General features: G+C 46.3%; 2 protein-coding genes across 2 annotated transcripts; both read right to left on the bottom strand.

Moving 5' to 3' along the window:
• Positions 1-41: 41 nt before the first annotated feature.
• Positions 42-1,196, bottom strand: LOC119658929. The gene is made up of 3 exons (XM_038066757.1): positions 1,038-1,196; positions 260-445; positions 42-198 (listed from the first exon to the last, which is right to left on the bottom strand). The coding sequence occupies exons 1-3, from the start codon at positions 1,066-1,068 to the stop codon at positions 140-142; spliced, it is 276 nt and encodes a 91-aa protein (XP_037922685.1). The 5' UTR covers positions 1,069-1,196; the 3' UTR covers positions 42-139.
• A 12,077-nt stretch (positions 1,197-13,273) lies between these two features.
• On the bottom strand, positions 13,274-27,530 carry LOC119659218 (rho GTPase-activating protein 92B). The gene is made up of 4 exons (XM_038067192.1): positions 26,925-27,530; positions 16,664-16,899; positions 16,036-16,599; positions 13,274-15,970 (listed from the first exon to the last, which is right to left on the bottom strand). The coding sequence occupies exons 1-4, from the start codon at positions 26,972-26,974 to the stop codon at positions 14,139-14,141; spliced, it is 2,682 nt and encodes an 893-aa protein (XP_037923120.1). The 5' UTR covers positions 26,975-27,530; the 3' UTR covers positions 13,274-14,138.
• Between the last annotated feature and the right edge of the window lie 202 nt (positions 27,531-27,732).

The raw sequence follows: 27,732 nt of genomic DNA on the forward strand, positions 1-27,732 counted from the left end.
TTATCTGAATCTATTGGACGTAAACACTTAAAACACTTGAATATTGGATAGATAAACGTTTATTACAGGATATCATAAATATTACCAAAGATTCATTGAACAAAATCATTGAAGTATTATATTATCTGAAGATTTAAAATTATTGCAAGCGTATTCCGGTCGATCCTGGACATTCTCCACTCGATATGCGCTCGTAGCCTTCAAATAGATAAGATATTAATTAAATTCTAACATTTTTGAGCATATAAAGGAGACTTACGTGCATTAGCGTGTTCGCAGTTGTAATTCTCTAATACACAATCATTTCCGAACGCAAGTTTGGGTCCTGATCCGCCTTGGGGCTGTGCACAAATAGGGTCATAGTTAAACGGGCAAGCTTTAGAACAACCCTTTGTTGAGGACCCTGATTTGGCTGGTAATGCAGTGGAAAGTGCAACGAAGCACACTGTGTATGATTTTAAAAATAAACATAAGAAACTTCTATTAAGTGAGTCATTTGAAAATGGAAGTGATTGCCGCCATAAGCGATTAAAGTCGATTTTTAAGCTCTTCCAAGTGGAACACTCTAATTTTAATATACAATTCAATGGTGTTCCCTGTTCCACAATGTTGCAAATTAAATTTGAACTTCGTTGGAAACAGTAATTTAATCTTTTTGTTGAATAAACACCGACAATTTTAATGGATCCGTTCCAAGTATCATCAAAAATCAGTTCTAACATTTGGTCAATTAATTTACTATGGTAAAAACTGTTAATGTCTTTTTTATATGCGCATTCATTAAAACTACACACAAAAAACGGAAGCTCTGACATAATAAAGTGCACGGGGCACTTAACAAGGCAGCAGAGGTTCACTTGATCACCACACATCCATCGCTATATCTTTTTTTGCACTGTACTAGATAGAAGATGTTTGTATTGTAAAATTCGAAGAAATGAACTGCGACCAAGTTGATATTCAAGCAGGTTTCGACAGGGCTTATGTAACCTACTACCGGCGGTATCCAAATCACATCGATAGTATCTGCGACTTACCAAACAAACTCAAGCTGATGATGAAGCGCATCTTTAGGTTGATCTGCGAACTGCTTGTTGTGAGTACTTCCAATCTTACTTGCACCAAAATACTGACTGCTAACTCGTTAAGAGCCGGGCTTTATATAAACATGGACGGGCAGCCGTTATTCGCTCGGATATGAGCAAAAACAATTCGCTAAAGCGCCGGTTTTATACAGAAAGATCATGCATTAAACAAGATGTGAACATTATTTTGTCTCCACCATACTAACCGGGGCAGGTTATCTGCTAAATTTCTACTTTTGTGTTCTCTTTTTTTGATTTGCATTAGTCACTCCGATACTCAGTTGACCTCTGTGGTAGATTTATTTGTTGTTTCTGCGACTTTCGGTTGGCGTATCGCCGGAACACTAAACCGCTGCCCACAGTTTAATGAGTATCAAGACTCGCTTAATTGTAATCTACTCAAGTACGACGATAATGTATGCTAAATACTTAAATGGCTTTTTGCTGCGACTAACCATGTAACGAGTTGATGGGCTCTATTGAGATGGCTGTCGTGTTATTGTTTTGATTTTATCTAAGAAATTAGATGATGTTAGATACAACTCGTTAATTTGTTAAGGAAAAATGACACGTAAGGTTACTGAGTTTGATTGTGTTTGGTTGATGAGGTGAATGATTCAAGCTAGGTCTATGAGTAGATTAGAAGCAATTTTCTTTAGTAGTTGCTTGCGTATGTAAAAAGTTTGTTGATTTTTCTATCTCAATCAACTTAGTTATAGGAAATTTTTGTTCTAAATGAAGTGGAATAGAGGTTTTGCAAACTCTTAGAATACCGTGGTGATTTGATGAATTAGAATTACGATACAAAGGTAGAGGCTCTCCTGAATGAATCCTTTCGAAACTCAACTAAAAACTAAAAATTGAAAGTTTTCTCTACTGAGGCTATCTTAACAATCAACAGGTACCGGTCAGGCAATCGATATGTTCCTGAGAGACGTCCTAGACAGCTTCAATATTTAAAAAAGGCCCCAAGAAAATCTGATAGTGCCATACGACATAATTTACCAATACAAAAACAAAAACCTTTCAGCAGTTGTTTTATATGCTCCGAAATTTATGGAAAATTTCCTCATCAGTCACGACGATCAAAAAAGCTTACTAACTGCTGACTTTTGAAGACCTTTTTGAATTCGTGTGATATTCTCTATAAAATGTAACCAAAAAATCCTACAAATGAAATTGTGTCAACGGAAAGGATCACTGAAACGCCGAAAATTGAACCCTTAACATACCAAAGGGGTCCCAGAGGGATCCCAGTTGATTCTTTGTGTCCCAGATTAGGTGGGAAGTAATATCGTATTAATATGCCTAATTTTAGGCATATTAATCTTAATAATATTCTTTCAAAAAAACAAAAAAAAATTGGGTTTGGGAGATCCGTTTGGAACGAACTACTTTTTAAGGTTTTGTGTAAAATAAAACCTTATTAAAATCGATTCAATGTATGTCTGTCTGTCACACGCACTTTTCTCCAAAACGGCTAAACCGATCCAAACGAAATTTGATGGACAGATGGAAACTATGAAATCCCACAGATACAGCGAGTGCCATAAATTTAGGTGCAGTATAAAGGGGGGCCCCAATACATGCAAAGGGGGGATTAACAATTTTTTCACCGGATATAGTCGTGTAGGGTATCAAATGAAAGGTCTCGATTTGTACTTTCCGAAACTGACATTAGTTTTGACGTAAATTGCAAAGTGCGTGAGTAAGGAGTCAATGGTGGAACTCGGATTTGGCAAAACAGAGTAGAACGACAAGGATGCTCCTTATCGTGCTCTGAAGGGCGAATCAAGCACTAGCTGGAATCGCTATAAAGAGGCACAGAAGGCTCTAAAGAAGAGCATAAGATCGGCTAAACGATCATCTTGGAGACGCTTTTGCGAAGAGACTAACTCTCTTGAGACAACCTCAAAGCTGAAGCGGATTCTGGTCAAAGAACGTAGCCAGAAACTGGGTTACTTACGTTTACAGAATGGGAAGTACACAGGAAGCGATGAAGAAACGGCAAATCATTTGCTTGAAGTACACTTCCCAGGCAGCATCCAATCTAATCTCGGGGCCAACAGGTGCATACAGCCCTCAACCGAGAGATTGGAATCTGGCATGCAAAGTAGTATCACTGGAGCGAGTGAAATGGGCATTTAACTCATTCCACAGATATAAGTCTGCAGGTCCGGATGGCATCATTCCTGCGCTAGTAATAGAAGGAATGGATGCCCTGGGTCGACACATTCGGAATATATATCGGGCATGCCTAGCACACGCTTATATTCCAATTATATGGCGGGATGTGAAGGTGTTGTTCATTCCCAAACCAGGAAAACCCACCTACACAGACGCAAAAAGCTTTCGACCGATCAGCCTAACGTCCTTTCTGCTAAAAGGACTAGAAAGATTAGTAGATCGGTTCATAAGGGATACACACATTCCTAAATGGCCACTTCACCATAGGCAACACGCCTACCAGAAAGGCAAATCCACGGAGACAGCACTCCATCAAATTACGGCAAAAATTGAAAAGGCGATGTCCGATAAAGAATACGCTTTAGGCGCATTCATGGACATCGAAGGTGCCTTCAATTATGCCTCATTTGCGGCAATTTGTGATGTGGCAAGACAGCATGGAATCGAACCGCTGCTAATCAGTTGGATCCTTCACATGCTACAGTGGAGAAAAATCTACATATCGGTCGGCCAGAAGTCTATTGAAGCAGGATGTCTCAGGGGCTGCCCACAGGGAGGGGTTCTCTCTCCACTGTTATGGCTCTTGGTGATGGATACCCTGCTGTGGCTCCTGGAGGACAAAAAAGTCTTCGCGCAAGCATTTGCGGACGACCTAGCCGTAATAATTACCGGCAAATTTGCGGACACAGTATGTGACCGCTTGAATGCAACTCTGCATGTAATCCACAGCTGGTGCCTCCGCAATGGACTCACGGTGAACGCTAGAAATACTGGACTAGTTATGTTCACTAGGAACGTCAGGTGGGGCAGCTATACGCTACCCACCTTAGCAGGGGTGGAAATCCAGCTGGCACAAACAGTCAAGTACTTAGGAGTACATTTCGACTCCATGTTAACGTGGAAGCATCATATCCAGGAACAATACCAGAAATCCTGCAGATTGCTCTGGTGCTGTAGGAATGCGATAGGTAAGACCTGGGGACTTTCACCAAAACGGATATATTGGATGTATACATCCATAATAAAACCCATTTTGATGTATGCATGCATCGTTTGGTGGCCAAGACTGAACTTTGCTAACAGCAGGAAACTGCTAACGCAGATTCAGAGACTTGGTTGCCTAAGTATTACTGGAGCAATGAGTACTACGCCGACTGCGGCACTTGAAGCCATCCTAAATTTACCCCCCATCCACTTGGAGGTGAAACGGAAAGCAGCCAACGACGCATATAGGCTCGATACCATTGGGGCGTGGAAAGGCGGCCAATCCAACGGGCATGCGTCTATATCGAAATTCCTTGAAAAACATCCGGTAGCCCTGATGCCGACCGATCATATGGTTTCCAGATTCGTTTTTGAAAAGACATACACTGTCGTAATCACCGAAAGAGAAGAATGGTCGACAAGTGGCCATGAGTCTTTTCAGATTACAGACCTAATAATCTTCACCGACGGGTCAGTCACGGAGGATGGATCGGGTGCAGGCGTGTTCTCGGAGAATCCGATTATAGAACTGGCCAGACCCCTCGGAAAAATGACGACCATATTCCAGGCGGAGATATATGCCATTTCATTGGCAGCAGAAGAATGTCTGCGACAAAAATGGAGGGGTCGCACCATTCGAATCTGTTCCGACAGTCGGGCGGCCGAGATGGCAACAACATATCAAGCCAGTTGGTGTGGAGTTGTCATCAGGTGCTGATGAAAGTTGGCCGACTGAACGAAACATTCCTGATGTGGGTGCCGGGGCACTCTAACATCGCCGGTAATGAGGGGGCTGATAGACTGGCTCGCCGAGGGTCTGGATCCACAATGGTGGGCCCAGAACCAGCTCTTGGAATCCGACCATCTACTGTCAAGTCTACTCTGAAAGGTGAAATTGCAAGGATTCACGCAACCGAGTGAAGAAATTTGGACTCTTGCCGGCAAGCGAAAATCCTTGTGAAGCAGCCTAGGGCCGCTAGAGCGGCATTTTTGTTGTCCCTTAAGAAGGGGGACATGAAAACCCTAGTAGGGCTTTTGACCGGACACTGCCCCTTAAACTACTATATGGAAAAGATTGGGGTAGTGGTTTCGGCTGTGTGCAGCCAATGTGAGGAGGAGGAGGAAACTGCCCTGCACTTTTTATGCAGCTGCCCGGCATTCTCAGACCTCAGACGAAGACACCTTGGCAAGGTTTTCTTCAATGAAGAATCTGCACACACTCTGCCTCTTGAGAATGTTCTCAGATTCGCTAAAGCCTGCGAACACCGTAGGCGGGAAGCCATTGAATAGGCAACTTACGGGGATAGTACAATGGGCCTAATAATGACCTGAGTGCTCGGAGCTGCGGCTCCCCCCATTTAACTAAACTAACTAACTAAAGGAGTCAAAATGTAAGCACTCAAAGTGAGACAGGACTCATTTTCGGAAACTACCCAACCATAGATAGATAGATAGATACAATCTAGGCCTCAAAATATAAAATATGTCCCATTCCGATATCTACTCAAAAAAACTTACTAATAGTATATTACTAACTTTTAGAAATTTACTGAAAACCCCCCCCCTTAAATTCATCCTAGGACTTCCGAATTTTGTAGACAAGACAACGAATTAACTATTTCCAAAGCCATGCAAATAAGAGCTGACGTCATAATTAACATTTGCGTGAAATATTAAAGTCGCATTTATGAAGAATCCGGAAGAAACCGGAAGCTTGACGCTTCAGGTATTAAAGGTTTTGTGTTTCCCTATATGAGGAGCATAACGTAGTTCTCCATCGGCTGATAGCATTGACCCAAGATATTCAAATCGCTCAGTTCTGGGCAGGTTACTGCCATTGCCAGAACTCAGCGATTTAAATATCTCGAGTCAATGCTAGCAACCAATGGAGAACTGCGTAATGAAATTGCTTCACGCATTAACATAACCTGGATGAAGTGGCATTCCACAACTGGTGTTCTTTGTGATCGACGTATCAGCGCACGTCTCAAATCTATAGTTCTGAATGTTGGCCGATTATAAAAGACAATGAACGGCGTCTTGTAGTAATGTAGACGAAGATGTTGCATTGCACTGGTGGCATGACACGTTTTGATCACGTCTAAAATGGGAATATCCGCGATCGATGTGGGTTTGCTTCGATCGTGGAAAAACTGCGAGAGAGGCGTTTTCGATGGTGTGGTCACGTAATTCATGCTAACGAGAATTCACTTACCAATATTGGTCTGAACATCGAAGTCGATGGTAAGAAACCAAAAAACCGGCCGAAACAACGGTGGCTGGATACGCTGCATGGAGATTTAAAGGCATCGCGATTACATCCTGATCAGGCATTTGATAAAATAAAATGACGAAACCGATCACGACGAGCCGACCCTACCTGTGAACGGGACAAAGGCTGAAGAAAAATAAAAAGATGTGAGGAGCTGTGGCGTGGCAGGATTCGCAGCATTCGAAATTTATTTCGAATGTTGCGAATGCGAACAAATAGATGGCGCGGAACTATCCACTTTGTAGAGCTCGCCACGGGAGTGGAGGACTAGCGAGGAAAGTGTGTCATGAGTTAGGGGCAGAAAGAAACACATGAAGCGAGATGATTCTCTTCTGCCTCTAACGTGTAGTCGTTTGCTCTTACTGATTCATTAAAATTAATACATTCTAATTATTTCATCTATCGAGTATTGATTGTAAAAAACCTAGTCTATGTTCCGGTGTACATAAAAATTGTGGTTTGCAAAGAAATGGACTATTTAAGTTAAATTGGTGACCCCGTAACAAAAAGTTTGAGTAAAGGATCTAAAAATTAAAAAAATCCATTGCCGAGAATTCGATGTTGTTTGACTGTTTTGTGACTCCTAGTTGGATCATGTTGACATTCTCTGGATTGATCCAGGAAAAGAAACTCACATTAGTTCCTATGCAAGAATTTGTCCATGAAGGAAAACAAAATTCTCATATCCCATTACTTGTGTAACTGAGAGCAATTCGTTTGCAGCGACTGAGGCCGCTCAACAAGTGGCGAATGCGAAAATTGAAAGTGTCGGCTATTCACACTGTCAGAAGACTCCGCCACTGTTGTTGCAATTATGACGTGGCGCGGCAGGATTCGCAGCATTCGAACCCAACATTTGCCACGTATCCAGAACCACTCGGAGAGCCGACGCATCAGAACATTCAACATTGGCAGCAGCAACCTAGAAAACGAACGATTATTTGGCAACCGCGGTCTTAAACTCAAATAAGGCCACAATTGACTTCATCTCAACAGCCACCGCTATCAGGCAGAAGCCGAAGACACCGCAGCAGTCACCAGAGAAGCAGCCGCAGCCACCAGAGACGCCGCCGCAGCCACGCTCGCCGTCTCCAGCATCGACGCCGCCGCCGCCTTCACCATCAACACCGCAGCCGTTGCCGCCTGCGCCGCTGCAGCCGTCGTCACCTTCACCGCCGCAGCAGCGAATCATTGTTGTAATTTGTTGAATTTTGTTGTTTGAATTTTAATTTGTTTTAGTTGAATTTATTTATTTAAAAAAAAAAAAATCAATAAATATTCCCGCTGCAAGAGACAGCGTTCAGGCGTTTTAGGTGCGGATCATCATTGGTTGTCCGCTCTCTGGGCGAAGTTCTGGGAAGTGGTTTCGGTCTGCGCTGAAAAGCGTCCGCTTCGGTGGTGATTTCTTTGTACGTGCGTGAATTTGTGGATTCGGCCTGCCGTGTAGTTAAAACAGTTTCACTGCGTTTTCATTTTAACACTCGCGTCGAAAAGAAGTTTCCTTTTTACTAGTAAAGATGTCGATCGACAACAAAGACGCGGCAGGCCCATCGGACCCACAAGTGACCGCCCTCGCCGTGCGTGTTCCTCCATTTTGGCGGCGGAACTCGGAGCTGTGGTTCATACATTTGGAAGCGCAGTTCCGCAGTTCCGACATCATACACGCAACTCAAGAGTGAGTTGATCAGGCGCCTGTCGGCAAGCCAGTCGGCAAAATTAGACCACTTGCTGGCAGGTTTAACGTTGGGTGATCGAACTCCCAGCCAATTGCTTCGCGAAATGAGGCAATTGGGTGGGAGCAAGATCGGCGATGACCTGATCAGGTCGCTCTGGCTGCGACGGTTCCCGGGGGGCACCCAGGCGATCCTCGCTTGCGTCTCCGGTTCCTTGGAGGAACTGGCAGCGACGGCCGACCAGGTGCAGGAGGTGTACGTACGCCCAACCATGGCGGCCGTTCAACCACCGTCGGATGAGGTGAGCGACTTGAGGCGCGAGATAGCCGCTTTAACAGCCAGTGTGGGCGAGATGCGGGCGACGTTGGACGCTCAGCGTTCGGGCGCCAGATCGCGAGCTCGCTCACGGTCTGCCACTCGAAAAGGGCGTTCGGGTAGCAGGTCGTCAGGACAGTCCACGGACCGGGGGATTTGCTGGTACCACGGCAGATTCGGCGATAAAGCCACCAAGTGTACTATCCCTTGCAAATTCACGCCTGCCGCAGAAAACTAGGTCCGCGGGGGGTTCTGGCGACGGCCACCCAGAGCGCAGCGCCACGTCGCCTAACAATTTACGACCCTCTCAGCAGGCGCAACTACCTCATCGATACTGGTGCGGAGGTCTCGGTTCTTCCCGTACCTCGGCAACATCCACAACCGCTCAAACTTGCGGCAGCAAATTCCTCCCGCATAAACACATACGGGTATAGACAAGTGGACGTGAGTCTTGGCTTGCGTAGGACATTTTCGCGGCGTTTCATCCTGGCGGATGTCAGCTTCCCCATATTAGGCGCAGACTTCTTGTGTCACTATGGGTTACTGGTGGACTTGCAAAATAAGTCCCTTATAGACCCTATGACCAACCTTAATTCGTCGGGACAAATGGTATCTCACCCAGGCAATAATCTTTCCGTTCTTTTAGAAGACATTACCGACTCTCGTGCTCGGGCACTTCTCCAAAAGTTCAGCCAGATTACTACCGAGTGTAGTCTCTCCAAACCAGTGAAGCACAATGTACAGCACCACATTATCACTACTGGTTCCCCGATCTTCTCGAAAGTGCGTCCTCTACCATCCCAGAAACTGGCTATTGCACGGAAAGAGTTTGAACAACTCGTTTAACAGGGTATCTGCAGGCCCTCAAACAGCTGTTGGTCTTCTCAAATCCATATGGTCCCTAAGCCAAATGGCGCATGGCGCCCCTGTGGGGATTACAGAAGGCTAAACACGCAGACTGTTCCAGACCGATATTCTATTCCAGTCATCCATGACTTTGCGCATCATCTCGCAAACTACCGCATCTTTTCGACCTTGGACTTAACCAAGGCTTCACCAAATCCCAGTAGCTCCTGAAGACATTCCAAAGACGGCAATATGTACACCCTTTGGACTCTTCGAGTTCACCCGAATGACTTTCGGATTGTGCAATGCGGCGCAAACCTTTCAAAGGTTCATTCACTCAGTCCTGCGAAACCTCGACTTCTGTTTTGTATATTTAGATGATGTTTTGGTCGCTTCTTCCACTGAGTCTGAGCACTTAGCCCATCTCGAGTGCATTTTTCAACGTCTCCTTGAGGCCGGTTTAGTCCTAAACGTTGAGAAATGCAAATTTCTCCAAAAACAGGTGAAATTCCTCGGCCATTTAATTTCCCCTGAAGGAATACAGCCCGACCCAGACAAGGTGCAAGCGATAACAAGCTTCCCGCGTCCAAAGACAGTGAGGGAGTTGAGGAGGTTCTTGGGCATGCTAAACTTCTACCGTCGATTCCTGCCCAAGGCCGCCCATCACCAGTCCATTTTGAACGCGTACTTGTCTGGCCCCACAACTAAGGACACACGAGAAATCGTGTGGTCTGAAGAGGCTATCCGCGCGTTTGACAAATCCCGTCAACAACTGGCCGACGCTACACTCTTGGCATTCCCTCTGCAAGATGCACCCCTAGCCGTTTTTGTTGATGCCTCTGACATCGCAGTAGGTGCTGCCCTTCACCAAAAGGTGGATCAAGTTTGGCAGCCGTTGAGCTTCTTCTCGAAGCAGTTGAATTCCGCTCAACGGAACTACAGTACTTACGATCGCGAACTGCTCGCCGCGTACTTGAGCATCAAATACTTCCGTTTCTCCCTAGAAGGCAGGCCGTTCACAGTGTTCACGGACCATAAGTCTCTCACGTATGCTTTGAAACAGAAGCCCGACAAAGCATCCCCTCGTCCCCTGTCATCTGAGCTTTATAAGCCAGTTTACGTCAGACATCCAGCACGTGTCCGGCAAGGACAACATAGTTGCTGACGCTTTGTCTCGTGTCTCCGAGGTTAACATCCCCGCCTCACTCGATTTCTTGGCTATCGCCATGGCGCAGGAAGATGACGCAGCACTTCAGAGCCTCAAATCCAACCCCAAATACAAATTTCGGGAGTTGCCCATCTTCGGCTCAAACCTCTCTCTCTGCTGCGAAGACTCAGAAAAGGGACCTCGGCCATACATTCTGGCCACCTTTCGCAAGGAAGTGTTCCACGCAGTTCACGACTTAGCGCATCCAGGCATCAGGACAACAAATCGGCTAGTCACCGAGAAATACCTCTGGCCCTCTATGAATAAGGATGTCAATTCCTGGGCCAGAGAGTGCATCGCATGCCAGAAGTGTAAAGTCTTCAGGCATGTAAGGAAAGAAGTGGACTCATTCCCCCGCATTACCAAGCGGTTCCACACAATACACCTCGACATAGTAGGGCCTTTGCGAGACTCGCACGGTTATAGGTATTGTCTTACAATCATCGACAGGTTTACGTGGTGGCCTGAGGCAATGCCTCTGAAAGATATTACGGCGCAATCATGTGCCGAAGCCCTCTGTGGAGAGTGGATACCACGCTTTGGCATCCCTGCAGTGGTCATCACTGACCAGGGAACGCAATTTGAGTCCACCCTTTTCTCCGAGTTAGGCAAACTCCTTGGTTTTAAACGCCAGCGGACTACTGCATACCACCCGTAATCCAATGGGATGCTAGAACGTTGGCACCGGACGCTGAAAGCCGCCATTATGGCACGCGACGATCCGTCCTGGTCCCAAGTCTTGCCTCTCGTCCTACTCGGCCTACGTACAACCCGCCGAGAGGAATTTATTTCGAATGTTGCGAATGCGAACAAATAGATGGCACGGAACTATTCACTTTGTAGGGCTCGCCACGGGAGTGGAAGACTAGCGAGGAAAGTGTGCCATAAGTTAGGGGCAGAAAGAAACACATGAAGCGAGATGATTCTCTTCTGCCTCTAACGTGTAAATAGTCGTTTGCTCTTACTGATTCATTAAAATTAATACATTCTAATTATTTCATCTATCGAGTATTGATTGTAAAAAACCTAGTCTATGTTCCGGTGTACATAAAAATTGTGGTTTGCGAAGAAATGAAAGAGCGATGAGGCAAATCAGCAACAGATCAGATTTTCTCTCTGCGGCAAGCGAAGGAAAAACTGTTGGAATATGGACATCAGTTGCACCATCTTTTCATCGACTTTAATGCAGCCTATGATATCATAGCCAGGGTAAAACTGTACACGACCATGAGAGAATTCGGTATCCCGACGAAACTGGTAAGACTGACTAGACTGACCCTGACCAATGTGCGAGGCCAGATAAAAGCATCAGCCTCACTCTCAAGTCCATTCAACATACATCAACAACGGTCTACGACAAGGGGATACCCTATCATGCGTCCTCTTTAAAACCAGGCCCTGGAGAAAGTGATCCATGATACTTAGGTAGATGCGAGGGGTACGATCCTCTTTAAATCCACCCAACTACTGGCCCATGCTGACGACATCGACATCATGGAAAGAACGACCCGAGACGTACAAACTGCCTTTATCTAGATCGAATAGGCGGCAATTGACGCGAGATCTTGGCTACACATCAATGAAGGCAGGACGCCAGACAGCTTCGATCGAATTGGTGGACCTCGGCGTAAAACCGGAATGTCTGGAGTTCCTTATTAAGGCAGGCCTAGACTGGATACCGGTTGTTGCGCCGCTGATGATGATGAATACAGTGGCGGAGGCTAATCCACAATGGCGCCCAGGTTCGCGCCTCCGATGCACCGCCCCCAGCTCAAACCGCGTGGTTTCAGCGAAGTAAGCCCTCTGCGCGATCCCGCCAATGGGAGTCACCGGGCGAATCTGATGCTTCGGGAGAGCTTTTGCGGAGCGGTTGCCGGTTCGAAATAGTCCTTCAGCCTCAACAGGGAGACCCACTTGGGCCCGCACCAATGTCAAGCTTGAATGAGTGCTCGCTTAGATCAAGCACTGTAAAGGGGCCCTCGTACGGTGGTTGCAGTGGCCTCCGAGGGGCGTTCACCCTGATGAGGACCTGGTCACACGTCTCGAGATCCCCAGAGGTGTTGACCTCCAATGTAGAGTGTCGAGACGGTAGAGTTGGCCGCTTCCTCGAAACTGCGTCCTTAAGTAGATGCAGCATTTCCGAGTCGTTTAACCCTGCTCTGATGTCCAGTACAGAGTCGGCGGAGAGGCGTAGATTCTCCCCTGAGCTGGCCGCAAAACGCCTCTCGCTGGGCTGTACAGAGGTCGAGAAAAACGAAAGGCAGTGACCGCCACCACGACGGATTGTTGTGAGCCGTCCGGTGCCAACGTTCCAGCATATCATTGGACTGTGGGTAATATGCAGTAGTCCAATGCCGTTTAAAGCCAAAGAGCTTTCCTAACTCCACGAAAAGAGTAGATTCGAATTGCATTCCCTGGTCCGTGATGATGACGGCTGGGTGCCCGGAAAGTTGTGGAAATTTGGAGGAATCTTGAGGAAAACTTTAAACGTTTATAACTCCGTTAATATTGAGAATTTCGAGAAAAGTACAATATTTTAATGCTTTGCAAGTTGTTTTTAAGAATGCAGTGATCGAAAATGGGGTCAGCCTCCTTGAAGAAATCAATTGAGACTTTCATAAGAAATGAGCACATATCTACGGAGAGCCGATACGAACCAGTCTTCATTCCAGGTTAAATAAAACGACAGCCGTTTTTTAATATTTTATAAAATTTTTATTCAATCATTTTTAATTTTCATTCATATTATTTAAATTGAATACTTTTTTTATATAGCAATAATGTAGGGTCCATAAAAAAATTTGATGTAACAGGGGTTAAATAAAATTACAATATTACATGCACTTGAATGATATTGTTCTAGCGGAGTCACAAATATGATTTCCTTGCTCATTTCCATTATCAATTGCTAGAAAATGCAGCGACGCATTTGCTTGAGGGCCCTCAGGCGTACTCCATCTAACATTTCCAATGATAGCCCTAAAAAATGATATGAAACGTGTACACGCAAAAGTTTAGGGAAATGAAGTCGACGGGTCGATGATTCAATATTTCGCGTATGGATAAACTCGTTACGTAGATTGAAACATTTGCCGAAATAACCTGTAGCGTCACATAAGCCACGGTAGTTGCGCACCAGGGAGAGAAGGCGCATTTTTTAACGTAGCCGGCAGTGCCAGAAGTTCTAAAATTGTCTCCAAGTTTCAAGTGAGGGTCCGAAGGGAATTGCACTTGTGTTTAAAACTGTGCTACTGCCTCCCTGAAATTTCATTTCAGGTCACAAAAAATAGGGACTTTTGAAAATCAACAATTGGATTGTCTGACTATTGACTCCATCACTAATTCGAAAACTTATCACAACTTTAGATAGTGAACCGGGAAACCTTAGGCTCATCAGACGCGTTCAACTTATCGGTTAAATGTCGTGTATCGAAGATTACTAACTTAAATGGATGAAATTGAAGGTCCTAGTTATTGAACGAACAGCTCTAAACGTGGTACAGTGTGAATACTCGCAAAAACGCTTATAGGTCTAAGAAAATATCTAGGTAACGCGTGGCTAATTGATTTTATAAATGCGTCGAATCACCTAAAGCACCATCCGATTTTCGATGGTTTGTAGGCGGCGGTGGTGCTGGCACTTGAGGCCGTTTTATTCGTGGATCGAATCCTCTCGGCGATGGGGGCACCTGTGTCAATGATGTCTGCATGCCACTCTCATTTGCTATGAATTCGCGCGATTGGGACATTGCACTGTCGCCAATGGTGGCTGGATTGTCGATCCGCAGTGGTGATTTGTTGGCGGTTGTTGTCACGCTGGTAGTGATGCTTGTCGGCTCTGAGGAAGTTACATCAATGATAGAGACCTGTTGCTTCTCCACGCTGTAGATTTGTGCCCGCTCCAGAGTCGTTTTATGATTGTTATTATGGCCAGTAGTGTTTGGGGTGTTGTTTCCGTTATTGTTTGCACAACCATTGCTGTTCCCGTTGCTAGTTGGACTATTTTGTGACTTTACTACCACGGCTTGTTGCGGATTGTTGCTCATGGAAGTTGTACTCATGCCGCGGAAACTAGAAGCTTTCTTAAGGTTAGTAGTGGTAGGTGGCGGCGGGCTTGGGTCACTTGTCGCCGTTTTTAGCATCATCTCTTGAAATTGTTCGTTGCGATAACTGATTGGACGCACTAAAGTTGCTGGTCGCTCCGGGATAGCAGGCTTCTCGCGGATGTCAACGCGCTCATTGTCATCTGGTGATTGTATTGACAAATTTTCCGTGCTTTTCGCGGCATTTAGGATAGTCCGCGGAAGAGCCACCGGCTTATTACTGCTTAGTAACCTATCGCGGTTTTTATATGTTGACCTATTTAAAGTGGCACATTCCATGGGAGCCGGTCTGGGAGGTTTATCGGGCTTAATGAAATTCTGTGCTAGTTCCGACTTTGTGGTTAGTGGAGGCGTTTGGGAGGAGCTATCACACTTCATAGATTGCTGCATCACGACTGAAGCTTCAGCCAAATCAGTAGCAGGGTGACTTTGATCGCTCGGTTTGGGTTCAACAACGGAATATATATGGACACTGCTCGAGGGTGGATTGGTTTTATGGGGAGGCGTGGGTGCTGATGGCTTATTGTGTCGCCGACGGTTTGGCAATCTTGGACTGTCCGCGTGAGTTGGACTCGATGTGTCGGACAGAGAATCATTCGAATGGCCACGTCTCATGGAATCTGTATCGGTGTTGATTAAAATACGACTAGTATCATGACTGCTGCTGCGAGAATGGGTGCGATTCGTCTGCTGTGATATTGCTTCCGTCAGATATGGCGGTCCATCTTTTTCAACGGTTATGAATCCCGCGGAAACGTCCGCCCCGCTCTCTGCAAATAATCCATCGCGTGTTATTGTCTGGAAAAACTCCACATCGCCATCGAAGAAATGTTCCCATTCACTCACTAACATTTCGGTTATGGTATTCACAGCTGCAGAACTGTTTACTTGACCGGCATAGTCGATCGGGTTCGTACTGCTTTCAGGTGGCCATAATATATTCGGTGACATCACAATTGCGATGTTCTGCGAAGACATTTTATTGACATCTTGACGCTGCCAAAGACACCATAGGAAGCGCGTCAAATATCGCAGGTTTTCGTAATGCCCCGGGCTATATTTCTGCAATTGATTCACAGCATTAAGTATTGCACTCTTGCGTTCTCCTTCCGTGGGTTTTTGTGCCGCCTGGATGAAATCGGTGTAAAGCTTGTAGGTGAGAAGCGGCTCGGGTAGCTCTCTTAGGTAGAGTTTGAGCAATCCGCCTATCACATGAATATCCTGATACTCGGCCGATAGAGGAGGATTGACGTACTGAGCGTCTATAGCATTCTTTAAGCGTTTCAGTTTAGTTCCAGCTGAAAAGGTTTACCATTTTTAAAATAAATGAACACGACCACAAACTACTTGACAAAGCACTTACCACAACCAACACGTAACAGCCCTTCTTCATTCAGTCCCCTATCAATTAGACAGCACACGCTCAGTTCAATCACTTTCGAAATTCTCCTATTAGTTGAACTCAAATGCTCGATAAGCGGAACACCGAAAACTCGCTTCTTATCACATGTATTGACTATACTATTGATATCTCTTAGACTCTGTTGAATATTCTCTAGAATTCGCTCGTAATATGTCTTTTGGCATTCAACGAAATCCTTTATACAATTTGCCATGTCCTCGTCTTTTCCAATCAACGCGAACATCTCTGCGGCCAAGTGGTCACGTTCCTTCTCTAATTTCAACTCAAGATCCTCCTGCTCTTGTCGTAACGAAGTAATTTTCTGACTTTCATTCGAACGCTGTGCATTCTCATGAGCTTTCTTCACTGAGTTGTACTCAGTGACGAATCTATTCACAGATCGCTTGTGATTGGAAATCTGTTGGATATCATTATCTAGAATGGCCTTCAGTCGCTTGGTAACATCATTTTCGGTTTGGATCTCATAATCGAGAATATGATTGGCGATGTTCTTCTCCAGTTCACCTGTTGGGGAAGTTTATCTGATTGAGAGACGAAAATAGGTGGAATGAACCGGCAGCAAACTTACCACATTTCTTCATAACGTTGAACAAGCACAGCTCTTCTGGCAGATCTTTCGCCGTCTCCTCAAGCGTCTGCGCCAAACGATATTCGTTGACTTTCTTGATGCGCTTCTCTCGATCCTGATCCGTACCAGCGGAAGGCGAGAATTTTTTGTGAATCTTCTCGAGTACATCTTTATATTTGTCTACTTGCTTTTCTACTTTATTCAATTCATCGTTTTTATTTTCCAGTTTATTGGACCTGCAAGTGAGAAAATTGGGGGATAACCGTAATGGAATTATCATAAAATATAAATATATGAAAATTCAATGGAGAAGACTTTTTTACAAAGATAACTTCGTTTTTTCACACTGGCCTGGACAGAATGTCTTCTAGGCTCCTCCTCTCATCCACAAATCTTGGATAATGGAAGAATGCATGTTCTGGATCCTCTGGAAATCCATCGCAATTTTGACAATCAAGTGAGGTATCCAGTATAAAACTGTGTAGATACTAACGATATTCTCCATGCCCCGTGAGAAACTGGGTAAGATTATAGGTGATGATAGCGTGTTGTCTCTCCGACCACTCTCTGGCCGGAATCAGTCTGTAAGTCTACCGACAATTTCCGGAGCGTTCCCAACGCTATTGGCATCTATTTACAGATCTCTCCCCTACGGTATTCTTCATCTACGATAATGGAGAGATTAGCTTCATTTTGTAAACATCTGTCAATCAGTATCATTTCCGAGTGACGAATGCTCCATCATCTAAGACAGTCCTGAAGGCAAAGCACACGGTCCTTAACGGGTCGCTTACGATACGGGAAGCGGCGTCCCTGAGGTGCCCGAGCAAATAGGCTTGGATCCCTACCTGGCATAATACCTGCGTCCTAGGTAGTAGCCTCGAGAAAGTTTCTCGGTGAAGAGTGAACTGCTAATGACCGATATACGCCGGGACACACTGGGAGTCCCCAGACCCATCGACAACTCGTTGTCGACGTCGATAGGATGATGTGAGCTAAGCTTTGCCAAGGTGGTAGTTGTGGCGTGCATCAGGAGCCAGCTCCTTCGGGACCCTGGTCGGATAGTGTGCATTGAACCGATGTTAGTAGACCGCGTTGCCCCGAGCGAGCGCTGATCCGTCCGTGAGTTTCGGGATCAGCTAATCGTAGGTCAGGGAACTGGGGTAGCGGCTTTGTCCCCGAGGGTATACCCATTACTGACTATTGGCGAACACAAACAAAACGAACGAGAAGATAGTGGGAATGAAGAGTGGGCTGGCTGCGTTTATACGCAGTACGAAAATGCGTCGCACGCCCCAGCGCCCAGCGAAGGACGCAGCAATTGCCGAAATACCTGACGAGGCATCGGGATGCGGATATAGAGAAGAAAACTCGCAAAGTGATGCGACACCTGCAACGGAGACGGGAATCCAGGCAGTACCACGCAATCTATAATTGCGGAAAGAGGCACAGAGACAACTGCCGAAACTATTTCTTCGGTTGTGTGTGTCGTTGTTCCGGCTTATTTTATAATGAAAAAAAGACAAATTTTATTTCTTAATGGCGAATAGTGAGTTTTTTATTTTTCAATTTGGTATTAAGAAATAAAATTTGTCTTTTTTCATGCCGAAACTAATCAAGTGGTTTTGAATATAAGCCGTGTGGGAGCGCTGTCGACTACTTTGGCGAAAGCTGAGGAGAAAAGACTTATTAAGAAATGTGCGGCAGCTGTGAAGCGCATGCGATCTGCGACGCTCCTCAAGAAAAACGTCAGCAAACGAATGAAAAACGGACTGATGGAGCTCGAGGAACTCCTGGACAGAATTTCATATTATAGGCGGACATGGAGAATAAGAGAAAATCCGCAGGAAACAGAAACTACCGCGCCTCTCGATGAGAAAACTGCGAGCGCGAAACGGATCGCAGACAAGCCCATTGCAGGGCGAACTGGGGAAAAAAACAAAATGAGAAAGGAGCATCTGAAGGAGACTTCAATCAGTTACTCTCCAGGGCTCAAAAGAAGAGGGCGAAAAGGGACAAAAGACAACAACATAAGAAAAATCTAATTAAGGCGGATACGAAGGGCGAAGCACCAAAAGAAAAGGTGGTAGGAGAACCAGACCGCCAGCCCTGCTTATTAAGCCGACGGAAGGCAAGACTTTTGCGGAAGTCCTCAGTGAAATCCGTTACAAGATCAAACCCGAAGATAGTGGAACAGAAGTGTCTTCCATTCGTAGAACAAAGGGTGATGCAGTCCCGAGGACAACAAATAAAGTTACGTTCTGTGAAGCAGTCAAGGGCTTCTGGGAGAAAAAGCTTTGGTTTCTAGTCTGGAACCCCCCGGAGGTTACCAATGTCCGGATTCATACCACCTCTGCAAACTCCCGAGGCCAAAACCTGGCTGTGATGGGAGTTGCGGAGCAATACGCGAGGAAGCTTCTAAATAGCGAGAAAATCAGAATTGATTGGGTAGTGTGTAGGATATGAATCCGGGCCGCACCAACCAAATGTTGCAGATGATTGGATTATGGGCACACAGGTCTGCAACCTGTCGGGGACCTGAGAGAAGGGCAACATGCCGCAAATCCGGTCAGGCAGGCGATAAAGCGAACACCTGCAACGAAAAGGAAAGCGGCATCCTATGCAGGGACCGAGGCGCGTCTGATGAGAACATTGCTCAGGAAGGCAGCGAGACGTGACAAACCTTCTATGTATTGCTGGACGGGGAAAATTGCCGAGCTCCAGAAGAAGTGTCACAGACTCCGCCACTTAACACAACGTGTAAACGACCGGGAGGAGGCATGTACTATAATGACAGAGTACAGACCAGCCAAAAGGAGACTCCACAGTGCAATAAATTGTAGAAAAGCTCGCTGCTAGATCCTCTCAGCAGTCGACGAAGTGAATGGGAACCCCTGGGGACTCGATTACAAACTGGTAACCAGAAAAATCGAGGTTCTGCGGAAACCCTGTTCACTTAAGGCATGGAATGCATTTTACGGGCACTATCCCCCACGCACTCCGTACACGATGATGACGTTGGCGCGGTGAGGGTAGAAGACTGTCCACTTTTCTCTATAAAAGGGTTGGATCAGGCAGTCCTCTCTATGAAAAGCAAGAAGACGCCAGGACCCGATGATATTCCAACAGAGGTATACAAACTGGTATTCCAACATCGGCCAAACCTACTGCTCGGCGCATTCCACGCTTACCTGACTGAAAAGGGCATTTCCCCTTCTCGTTGGAAGGTGGCGAGGCTTGCGCTTGACTCTGCTGGAAAAGAGCTCATCAGAACTCGACGGGTGGTGCTCCTCGTAACGCTTGACGTCAGAAACCTCTTTAATTCGGTAAAATAGAAAGACATCCTAGGCACACTATACAGGCCGAACTATCTCTTACGGATCTTCTTTTTCTTCAGCCTTTGTTCGGCTCGTCGTGATTGGTTTCGTCATTTGACCCTATCAAATGCCTGATCTGAATGCAATTTCGAGGCTTTTAAATCCCCATCCAGTGTATCAAGCCACCGTTGTTTCGGCCGACCTTTTGTTCGTTTACCATTGACTTCGATGTTCAGACCAATTTTGGCAAGTGAATTCTCGTTGACGCGAATCAGTGACCATACCATCGAAGACGTCTCTCTCGCAGTTTTTCCACGATCGGTGCAACTCCATATCGATCCCGGATATCCTCATTTGATCAAAACGTGTCACTCCACTAGTCCAACGCAATATTTTCGTTTCCATTACTATCTGCGAAACCGCTCCCTGCTTTGTGAAACGCTAGAGGGTCAGAAGAGGGTGGAAGTCACGTCGAGGGTAGCGCAGGAATCCATCCTAGTGCCGGATCTCTGGAACGCTACCGGCCGGCTATGCAAATGATGTCGCGGAGCTTGTTGCTGGACGCACTGCCGAACAGGCGCAAAGCAGACTTGGCATATTGATGCGACAGGTAAGCGGATGGATGACTGCCCACGGGTTCAACCTTGCACTGGAAAAAACCGAAATAGTCATCCTAACTAAAAAGAGAAATACGACCCTGCGTCGCATATCGTTCGGTGAGTTGACAATCGAATCAAAACCAGCGGTAAAGTACCTTGGGCGGACTCTTGACTTCAAGATGAACTTTTTTTTGTAAATCAAAGCAGCGGTGAAGAAGGCTGCAAATGGAGTTTCGGCGTTAAGCATTAACTCCACTGGCAGCCTTGGGGCCAAATATTAGGGGTCCTACGTCTAGCAAGCGGTGTCTCCTGATGAGTTCAAAGCAGTCTGTCCTGCTCTACGGTGCAGAGGTATGGACTGACGCTCTTGGCAAGGAGGTAAATCGTAAGCATCTCGGGCAAGTACAGAGACGGGGAACTTTGCGCGTGGCGTGTGCGTATCGCGGCCGTGATGATCGCGGGAACAATCCCGGTTGTCTTTTTTGCTAAGGAGCGTCAAGCCATATATAAGCGCAAAGGAGAAAGGCCAAGGGAGGTGGCTGCTCGTAAAGATCGATAACGCACCCTAGATGAGTGGCAACTCTCTTGGCAAACTGAAACTAGAAGCAGATGGACTGCGTGACTCATTGACAACTTAGGTGCGCGGCTGAATCGGGAGCATGGTGGGACTGACTACTTCCTTACCCAGTTCTTACGTGGGCATAGAGGTTTTCAGTCTTACATGTAGAAGATTTTAAAGGCATGCTCTCCGGATTGTGTTTTGCAATAGAGTTGTGGACGACACCCATCACACTTTTTCAGATTTTGTGTGAAACAAAACCTTATTAAAATCGGTTCAATGTCTGTCACAGCCGATTTACTTGGAAACCGCTGAACCGATTATCATGAAATTTGGTGAGAACATGTGGTTTATGTGTCCCGTTACATGCAGCGAGTGGCGCCATATTATGTTAAGTTTGAAGGGTGGCTCCTCATACATGCGAACGGAGGGTGTACTTTTTTCACAGAGTATGGTCGTGGGGGATATCAAATGAGGGCTCGATTTGTGCTTTCCGAAACTGACCTTATCATATATCAGAAATATTAGATGAAACATAGGGGAGCGTGGGGTCAAAATGTGTGCCCCAAATAGTTCTCAGAACCTACCCAACCGAAAAATCTATTACAACTATTATTAACAAGGTTATTGGAAATCAAATTATTGCATTTCATGCAGCTTTCGGTATTCCGACTTGTTTTTTCTTGTGGAAGGAGGGATAAGATTCGTCAGCCGCTCTATTTAAACACAATGGATCTCTCTCCAGACAACATTGCCGAGAAGATGCTGAGGAGTGCTGGCAGGTGGAGTCGCGTTGCCCATTACGTTCGGGCCCTTCCCGTTGCAAAGAAGATACGAGCTCGACCAGTGGAGGAGCCAGATGGCAGCAGATTCCTTGAACTGACAGTTCCCTTCTTCTCCACCCCCCCCCCCCTCCCGTTGGTGAAGGTAGGTAGGTAGGTATCAGTGGCCGCTCCGAGGAGCCCAATTAGCGCTTTGGTGCGCCGTTGGTGAAAGAAGTTCCCTGATTTGAAGGCTCCGCAAGGCGGGAGATTTCGTGGAGTAGCCCGAAGTAATGAGACAAACGGTTCCAGGCTAGCTCTTTTACGACGAGGTCTTTAGTTGGTAGTCCGAAGACGTACCGTTTCGGGAGCCCAATACTCTGTACGTACCCCACCCAAAAAAAAACAAAAAAAAAAACCCTTAGGTCTGTCAACCTGTAGACTGTACCAAGTTTATCAGCGTTAACTGAAATCTGCAACTCCTCTCCCCAAACTAGGTTTGCGTAGAGCATAACCGAGCTCACCACCCTGACTATAAGCAACTCAGAAGTATACCGTGGTTCTCCCACGTTCGGGATCATCCTTGCCAAAGCCATACTTGCACTTTCAATGATTTGGTGGCCAGCTTCGAAGTGATAATATAATATCCAATTTGAACACGGGCATTTCGTTTACGGCACTTGATGATGAATACCACTTCTGGTTTTCCTCCTCAAATATCAAACCAGAACTCTCCTGAGTATATTCAGCATTTTCAAGATCCACCTCCGGAAGGGAGAATTAAGTGCATCGTTGCACATAATGTTCCACATCGATGGGCCCAATTCGGGGCCCTGTGGGACACCCGCGGGATAACATACTCCTTGATTTCGTTATCGGTGTCATACCGAAGCCTCCTTTCTGCTAAATAACTATCGACAATGCCTGCGAAATAGGCGAGAATTCCAAGCTTCGCCAGTGATTTCAGTACTAGATTCCAATTGGCCGAATCACTACCACGCAATATTTGTTGGTACTACTCTTTCCGTGACTTGCATCCTCGGCCAAGCTTGATAGCTTCCATACTGTTGGTCTGAAAGGCCTCTCTGACCTCAACAAGCGGGAGTAATCTATGATAGATTACCCGCTCTAAAATCTTCCCCGATGTCGATGAGTATGGTTTACCTGGAGGTTTAGAAGCCTTAGGCAGCAGTACCAACAAGGAAATATCCCTCGGACATGCACGCTTCGAACAACTCACGGAACATGTCCGGTCTGGGTTTCACGGCCAGCTTAAGGGCTTATTTGATACTCCGTCTAGGCCGAAGGCTTATTCTGCCATAGATCTCATTTCTGATGTCTGCCGAATTGCCGTCACATTCAGAAGTCGCTAGAAGCTGTCAATATCCCACTCGTGCTAGGGGAATAACCCCTTGATCGATTTCAGCAAAATTTGTGGAGATGAACGGCCTCTGAAATGTCCAATCACGATTCTACAGGCATTCCCCCACGGATTTACGTCCGCCCTCAAACAGACCTCCTTAAAGCATTCCCTCTTGCTATGCTAAATAGCGAGCCCGAGGGTTTTGCGCACTTTCTTGTAGACCCAGTGCCCCTGTCAACTCAACCTACCTGAGCCCTCTAATTTCACGGGGTCCCTATAGCACTCCCTGGTGCTCAGAGGTGGCGGCGAGGAGGATGGGGCGGCAACCCTATCGGCCAAACCAAAACCAAGTGGCCGAGGAGAACTTCCATAGTGGTGGCACCGGGAGACGCTGTAATCACTTTGGTTTGCCGGCCGTGATTCAGTAGGCGAATGCTCCAAAGGCCTAATCAGGGCGATCAGACCCGAGTCTGCACGAGGACTCATCTGAAGTGGCAAATTGGTCACGAAACCTTACCAGGGGTATACTGGTACCATGGGAACCGGGAAAGCCCCTGGACTTACATACTTCGGGTGAACTCCTGTTGTATGTGAGGACAGCTCGGTTATTTGCGGTTGGCCCCCTAGTGGGAGTTTCATGGTAGTTGTGGTTATGCTCAAGCAAGAAGAGACCTTCGGGCCTCGACGTGGTGTTGCGTATCAACACGGGTACCGTACTCCATAGTTCGGTAGAGATTTAGGTAATTCTTGCATCCACCAGTATGAATGCTAAGCCATGCACTTGGTATAGACTGGTATCGTTGTTGCTTGTCTCAGCGGGGCTCTGATTGTGGTCACAAAATCAATCCGTATCTGAAGAGGACCGTAGGATTAAGTCTCACGACAGGTGCCTACGTAAAACACCATGGGCTTCACTATAGCACTCCCTGGCAATATGGCTTTTCTCCCGATACTTTCTGCATCGATCAATGTCGCTGGTGCCTGCCTTTGTGAAGTGCTTAAACATGGGGCATCTCTTTAGTGAGATCTAATCTCTTAAACGGCGATTTTGCGACGTCTCCGCTGGTATTTGTATTGTAGCCGTTTGGGTTCCGCCATAGCAAGTTCTTCCAACTTAAATTGTTCCTTCGAGGCAGTGGAAATTTCACCTTTCTATGTCATTTTATCGAAATCGTTACTTTGTGTGTAGATCTTATATCTTTGGGCATGCACTGCGGCATTCCTCCCAGATGAGTTTCTATCTTGAGTGCGAAAGCTATCAATTTTGTCCACGTGGGATCTTTTCGACTCGAATATGAGCCCCTCGTTTTCTGCATTTTTCGGGGAGGGCGGAATCAAAATTGGCACACTAGAAAATTCTTACGGATATTGAGGGATTATCTGAAAGAGCGCTCCCTGCTCTATGAGACGCTAGGCCAGAGGAGTATGGAGATCACGTCGGGAGTAGTACAGCAATCCATCCTAGAGACTCGACATGCCAGAAGAGTCGCGTCTGGTCGGTTGTACAGACGACGTTGCTTCACTTGTTGCCGGGTGGACTGTTGAACAGGCGCCAAGCAGACTTGGCATATTGATGCGATGGGTAAGTGGATGGATAAGTGCTCATGGTTTCAACCTTACGCTGGAAAAAAACCCAAGTAGTCATTTTGGCCAGAAAGAGAATCCCGATCCAGCGTCCCATATCGATCGGGGAGTTGACTATAGAGTCAAAACCAGCGGTTAATGCTCAACTCGAGGAGCTTCTTCTAGTAAATCAAATCAGCGGACAGGGTGCAGCTTCACTCTCGGCCTTCAGTCGGCTAATGGCGAATGTTGGGGGCCCTATATCTACTGGGAGACATCTTATGGAAGCAACGCAGTCTGATCTGCTCTATGGCGCGGAGGTATGAGCTGATTCCCTTGACAAGGACGTACATTGTAAACGAGACGGGGAGCTTTGCGAGTGGCGTCTGCTTATCGCACCGTTTCAGAACCAACCGTGATGGTAATCTCCGTTGCCCTCCTTGCTAAGAAGCGTAAAGCTATCTACAGCCGCAAAGGCGAAAACTCAAGAGGGGTGGCTGCCTGTGAAGAACGTCAACGCACCCTTATCGAGTGGCAACAGATGGACTACGCGGCTCATTGGCAATTCACATCCGTGGCTGAACCGAACGCACGGTGAAATTAATTACTTTCTTACCCAACTTCTAAGTGAGCATGGAGGTTTTCAGTCTTACCTGCACAAGATTGGGAAAGCGAGATCTCCTGATTATATGCTCTGCAGTGAAGTGGTGGACAACGCTGAGCACACCTTTTTCTCTTGTGGAAGGTAAGGTGGCTATCGTCAACAGCTTTATGAAGACACAGGGGAGCTCTCTCCAGACAACATTGTCAGAGAGATGCTGAAGGGTGTTGCGCATTATTTTCGGGATCTTCTTTTTGCGAAGAAGATTCAGCCCGACCAGTGCAGGAAAAGGATTGCAACGGCTTCCCCGAGCCCGTTGATGAAAGGAATTCCCTGACTTGAAGGCTCCCAAAACCGCGAGAGTTGTCTTTCCCTGGTCCCCTGTTAAAAGTTTGCAACGGTCCAAATTCTGAAATATTTAATCCCACCAGTGTTACTCAATAGAATAAGCTTTTAAACGGAACATTTAGACATGTAAACTAGTAACGACGCACTTTTGGAAGAGAGCCAACGGATAACTACAGAAGAAATTCCTCGTTTGCCCACTTCAACTCGATACAAACTTGTTCCCAAATGCTCAAAGCAAAATGCAATTAGGAGCACAATAGATTAAATCGCTGTTGGAAGCAAACTCTATTGAAAACCACAATAATTCAGTCGTTATCGGAGTCAAAGCATTGAGTTCCGACCGACCCATAACATATTCAACAAAGCCTGCAAAGTGCGCCTAACAACGATCAGCCCTGACCAAATCGGCATTCCTGCTGTCATGAGTCAGTTGCGCCGGACAAATCTTCCCGATAAGAAAACCATCTAAATTTTCGTCGTGTGAGCTCCAAGCGACTCGTACGAGCGACAGTAGTCGAATTCGAATCAATTATCAATTGCTGCATGAATTTTTGTTTATCCAAGCTCGCAATCTGAAGACCGGGGGCCCTGCTTGTCCCGGGAGAAAGAAGAAAGATAAGCGCACCGTCAATAACGCGACCGGCCCCAGCGGTAAGGGTGGGTGCGAAAAGCGGAGGGCGCAAAGAGCCAAGACGTGATAATACCGGGCGCAACAATTGAAACGATTACCGCGGACTGGTCGCGGCCTTATCAATCGAGCCAGACGTGCGGGATGAAAGAAATTGAGAAATGAGTGCTGTCTGAGTAGCGATTAGCGGATGAGCACGTAATTGCCAATTGCGCCCTTCGCCTGGGGAGCTGCGGGGCGAGCTGTTGGGTTTGGTACTGATGTAAGACTTTTTTGCTTCGCTTGTCCGAGCCAGGTCCACATGTGAATGATTAACTGTTTCGATTGCGGCCTCGCTAGCGGAAATGTCTCAATTCATTGACGAACGTAAGTCGGCGGTTCGGGACTCACCGCTACCCTGCCCTGCCAATCCCAAACTAATCACGCGAATCTCCCAACTCCTCAGCCAATCGACTTAGGGCGTATCGCAAATCTTATCTACAAATTGCACTATCAACACAAGCAATAGGTGCGGATATTTACCTGGAAAGATTCTCCGCGGCTATTTTAATTTTGTGGAATTGTTTCTTCATCTTTTGCCGTGCTTTTCCCAACGGGGCGCAGACACGAAACTCGAATAGGATGTCGGATCAAGGGCGGGACAACACGAAACTGGAAGCCAATTTCCAATTGGCGCACGCAACAGTCGGTCCTTGTTGGTGTTGCTGCCTGGCTGGACCTCACGTCATCTCCACCCCGACTCGATTCGCAGATTACCTGGCAGCCTTGTCCTCTCCGCGGAATTTGTCCGTGTCCTTCTACCTCCTTGGATGGACAGTTGGCTGTATATGGTGGGTTGCAACAAATGTCCTCGACTCTCCTAGCAATGAGATCATCGAGAGAAGTCGACGTAGAATGAAACACGAAAATTGAACCGAAATCTCTGCGTAAACACTTGGCCCGAACGCTCAATCGCTTTGTTAGACACTTGGGCACTTGAGGTTGCTCAATTACGTAGCGACGAGTTTTTTCTAACACGAATTCTCGATCGGGAACAAAAAAGAACGACAGACAAACGGACACAATCCAATGGAATTCATCACTTCGCCTCTGCGCCTTTTTGGTTTTTGACAATATAACGTCAGCGCACTGAACTGTAGGCGATGGCACGAAGACAGTTGGTAGGGTTGACCACGAATACTAATTTCATATTAGGACATTTGGGACAGATAATTTGATTTACCGGAAAAGATGTACCAATTCAGATTTCGGATTATTTTATTGAGGAGAGAAAAAAAAAAATTCATTTGTGTTCCAAAAAATAAATATGTATATCTGTGACTCCTATGCA

Source organism: Hermetia illucens, chromosome 6 (assembly GCF_905115235.1).
Source record: "Hermetia illucens chromosome 6, iHerIll2.2.curated.20191125, whole genome shotgun sequence".
NCBI classification, from domain to species: domain Eukaryota; kingdom Metazoa; phylum Arthropoda; class Insecta; order Diptera; family Stratiomyidae; genus Hermetia; species Hermetia illucens.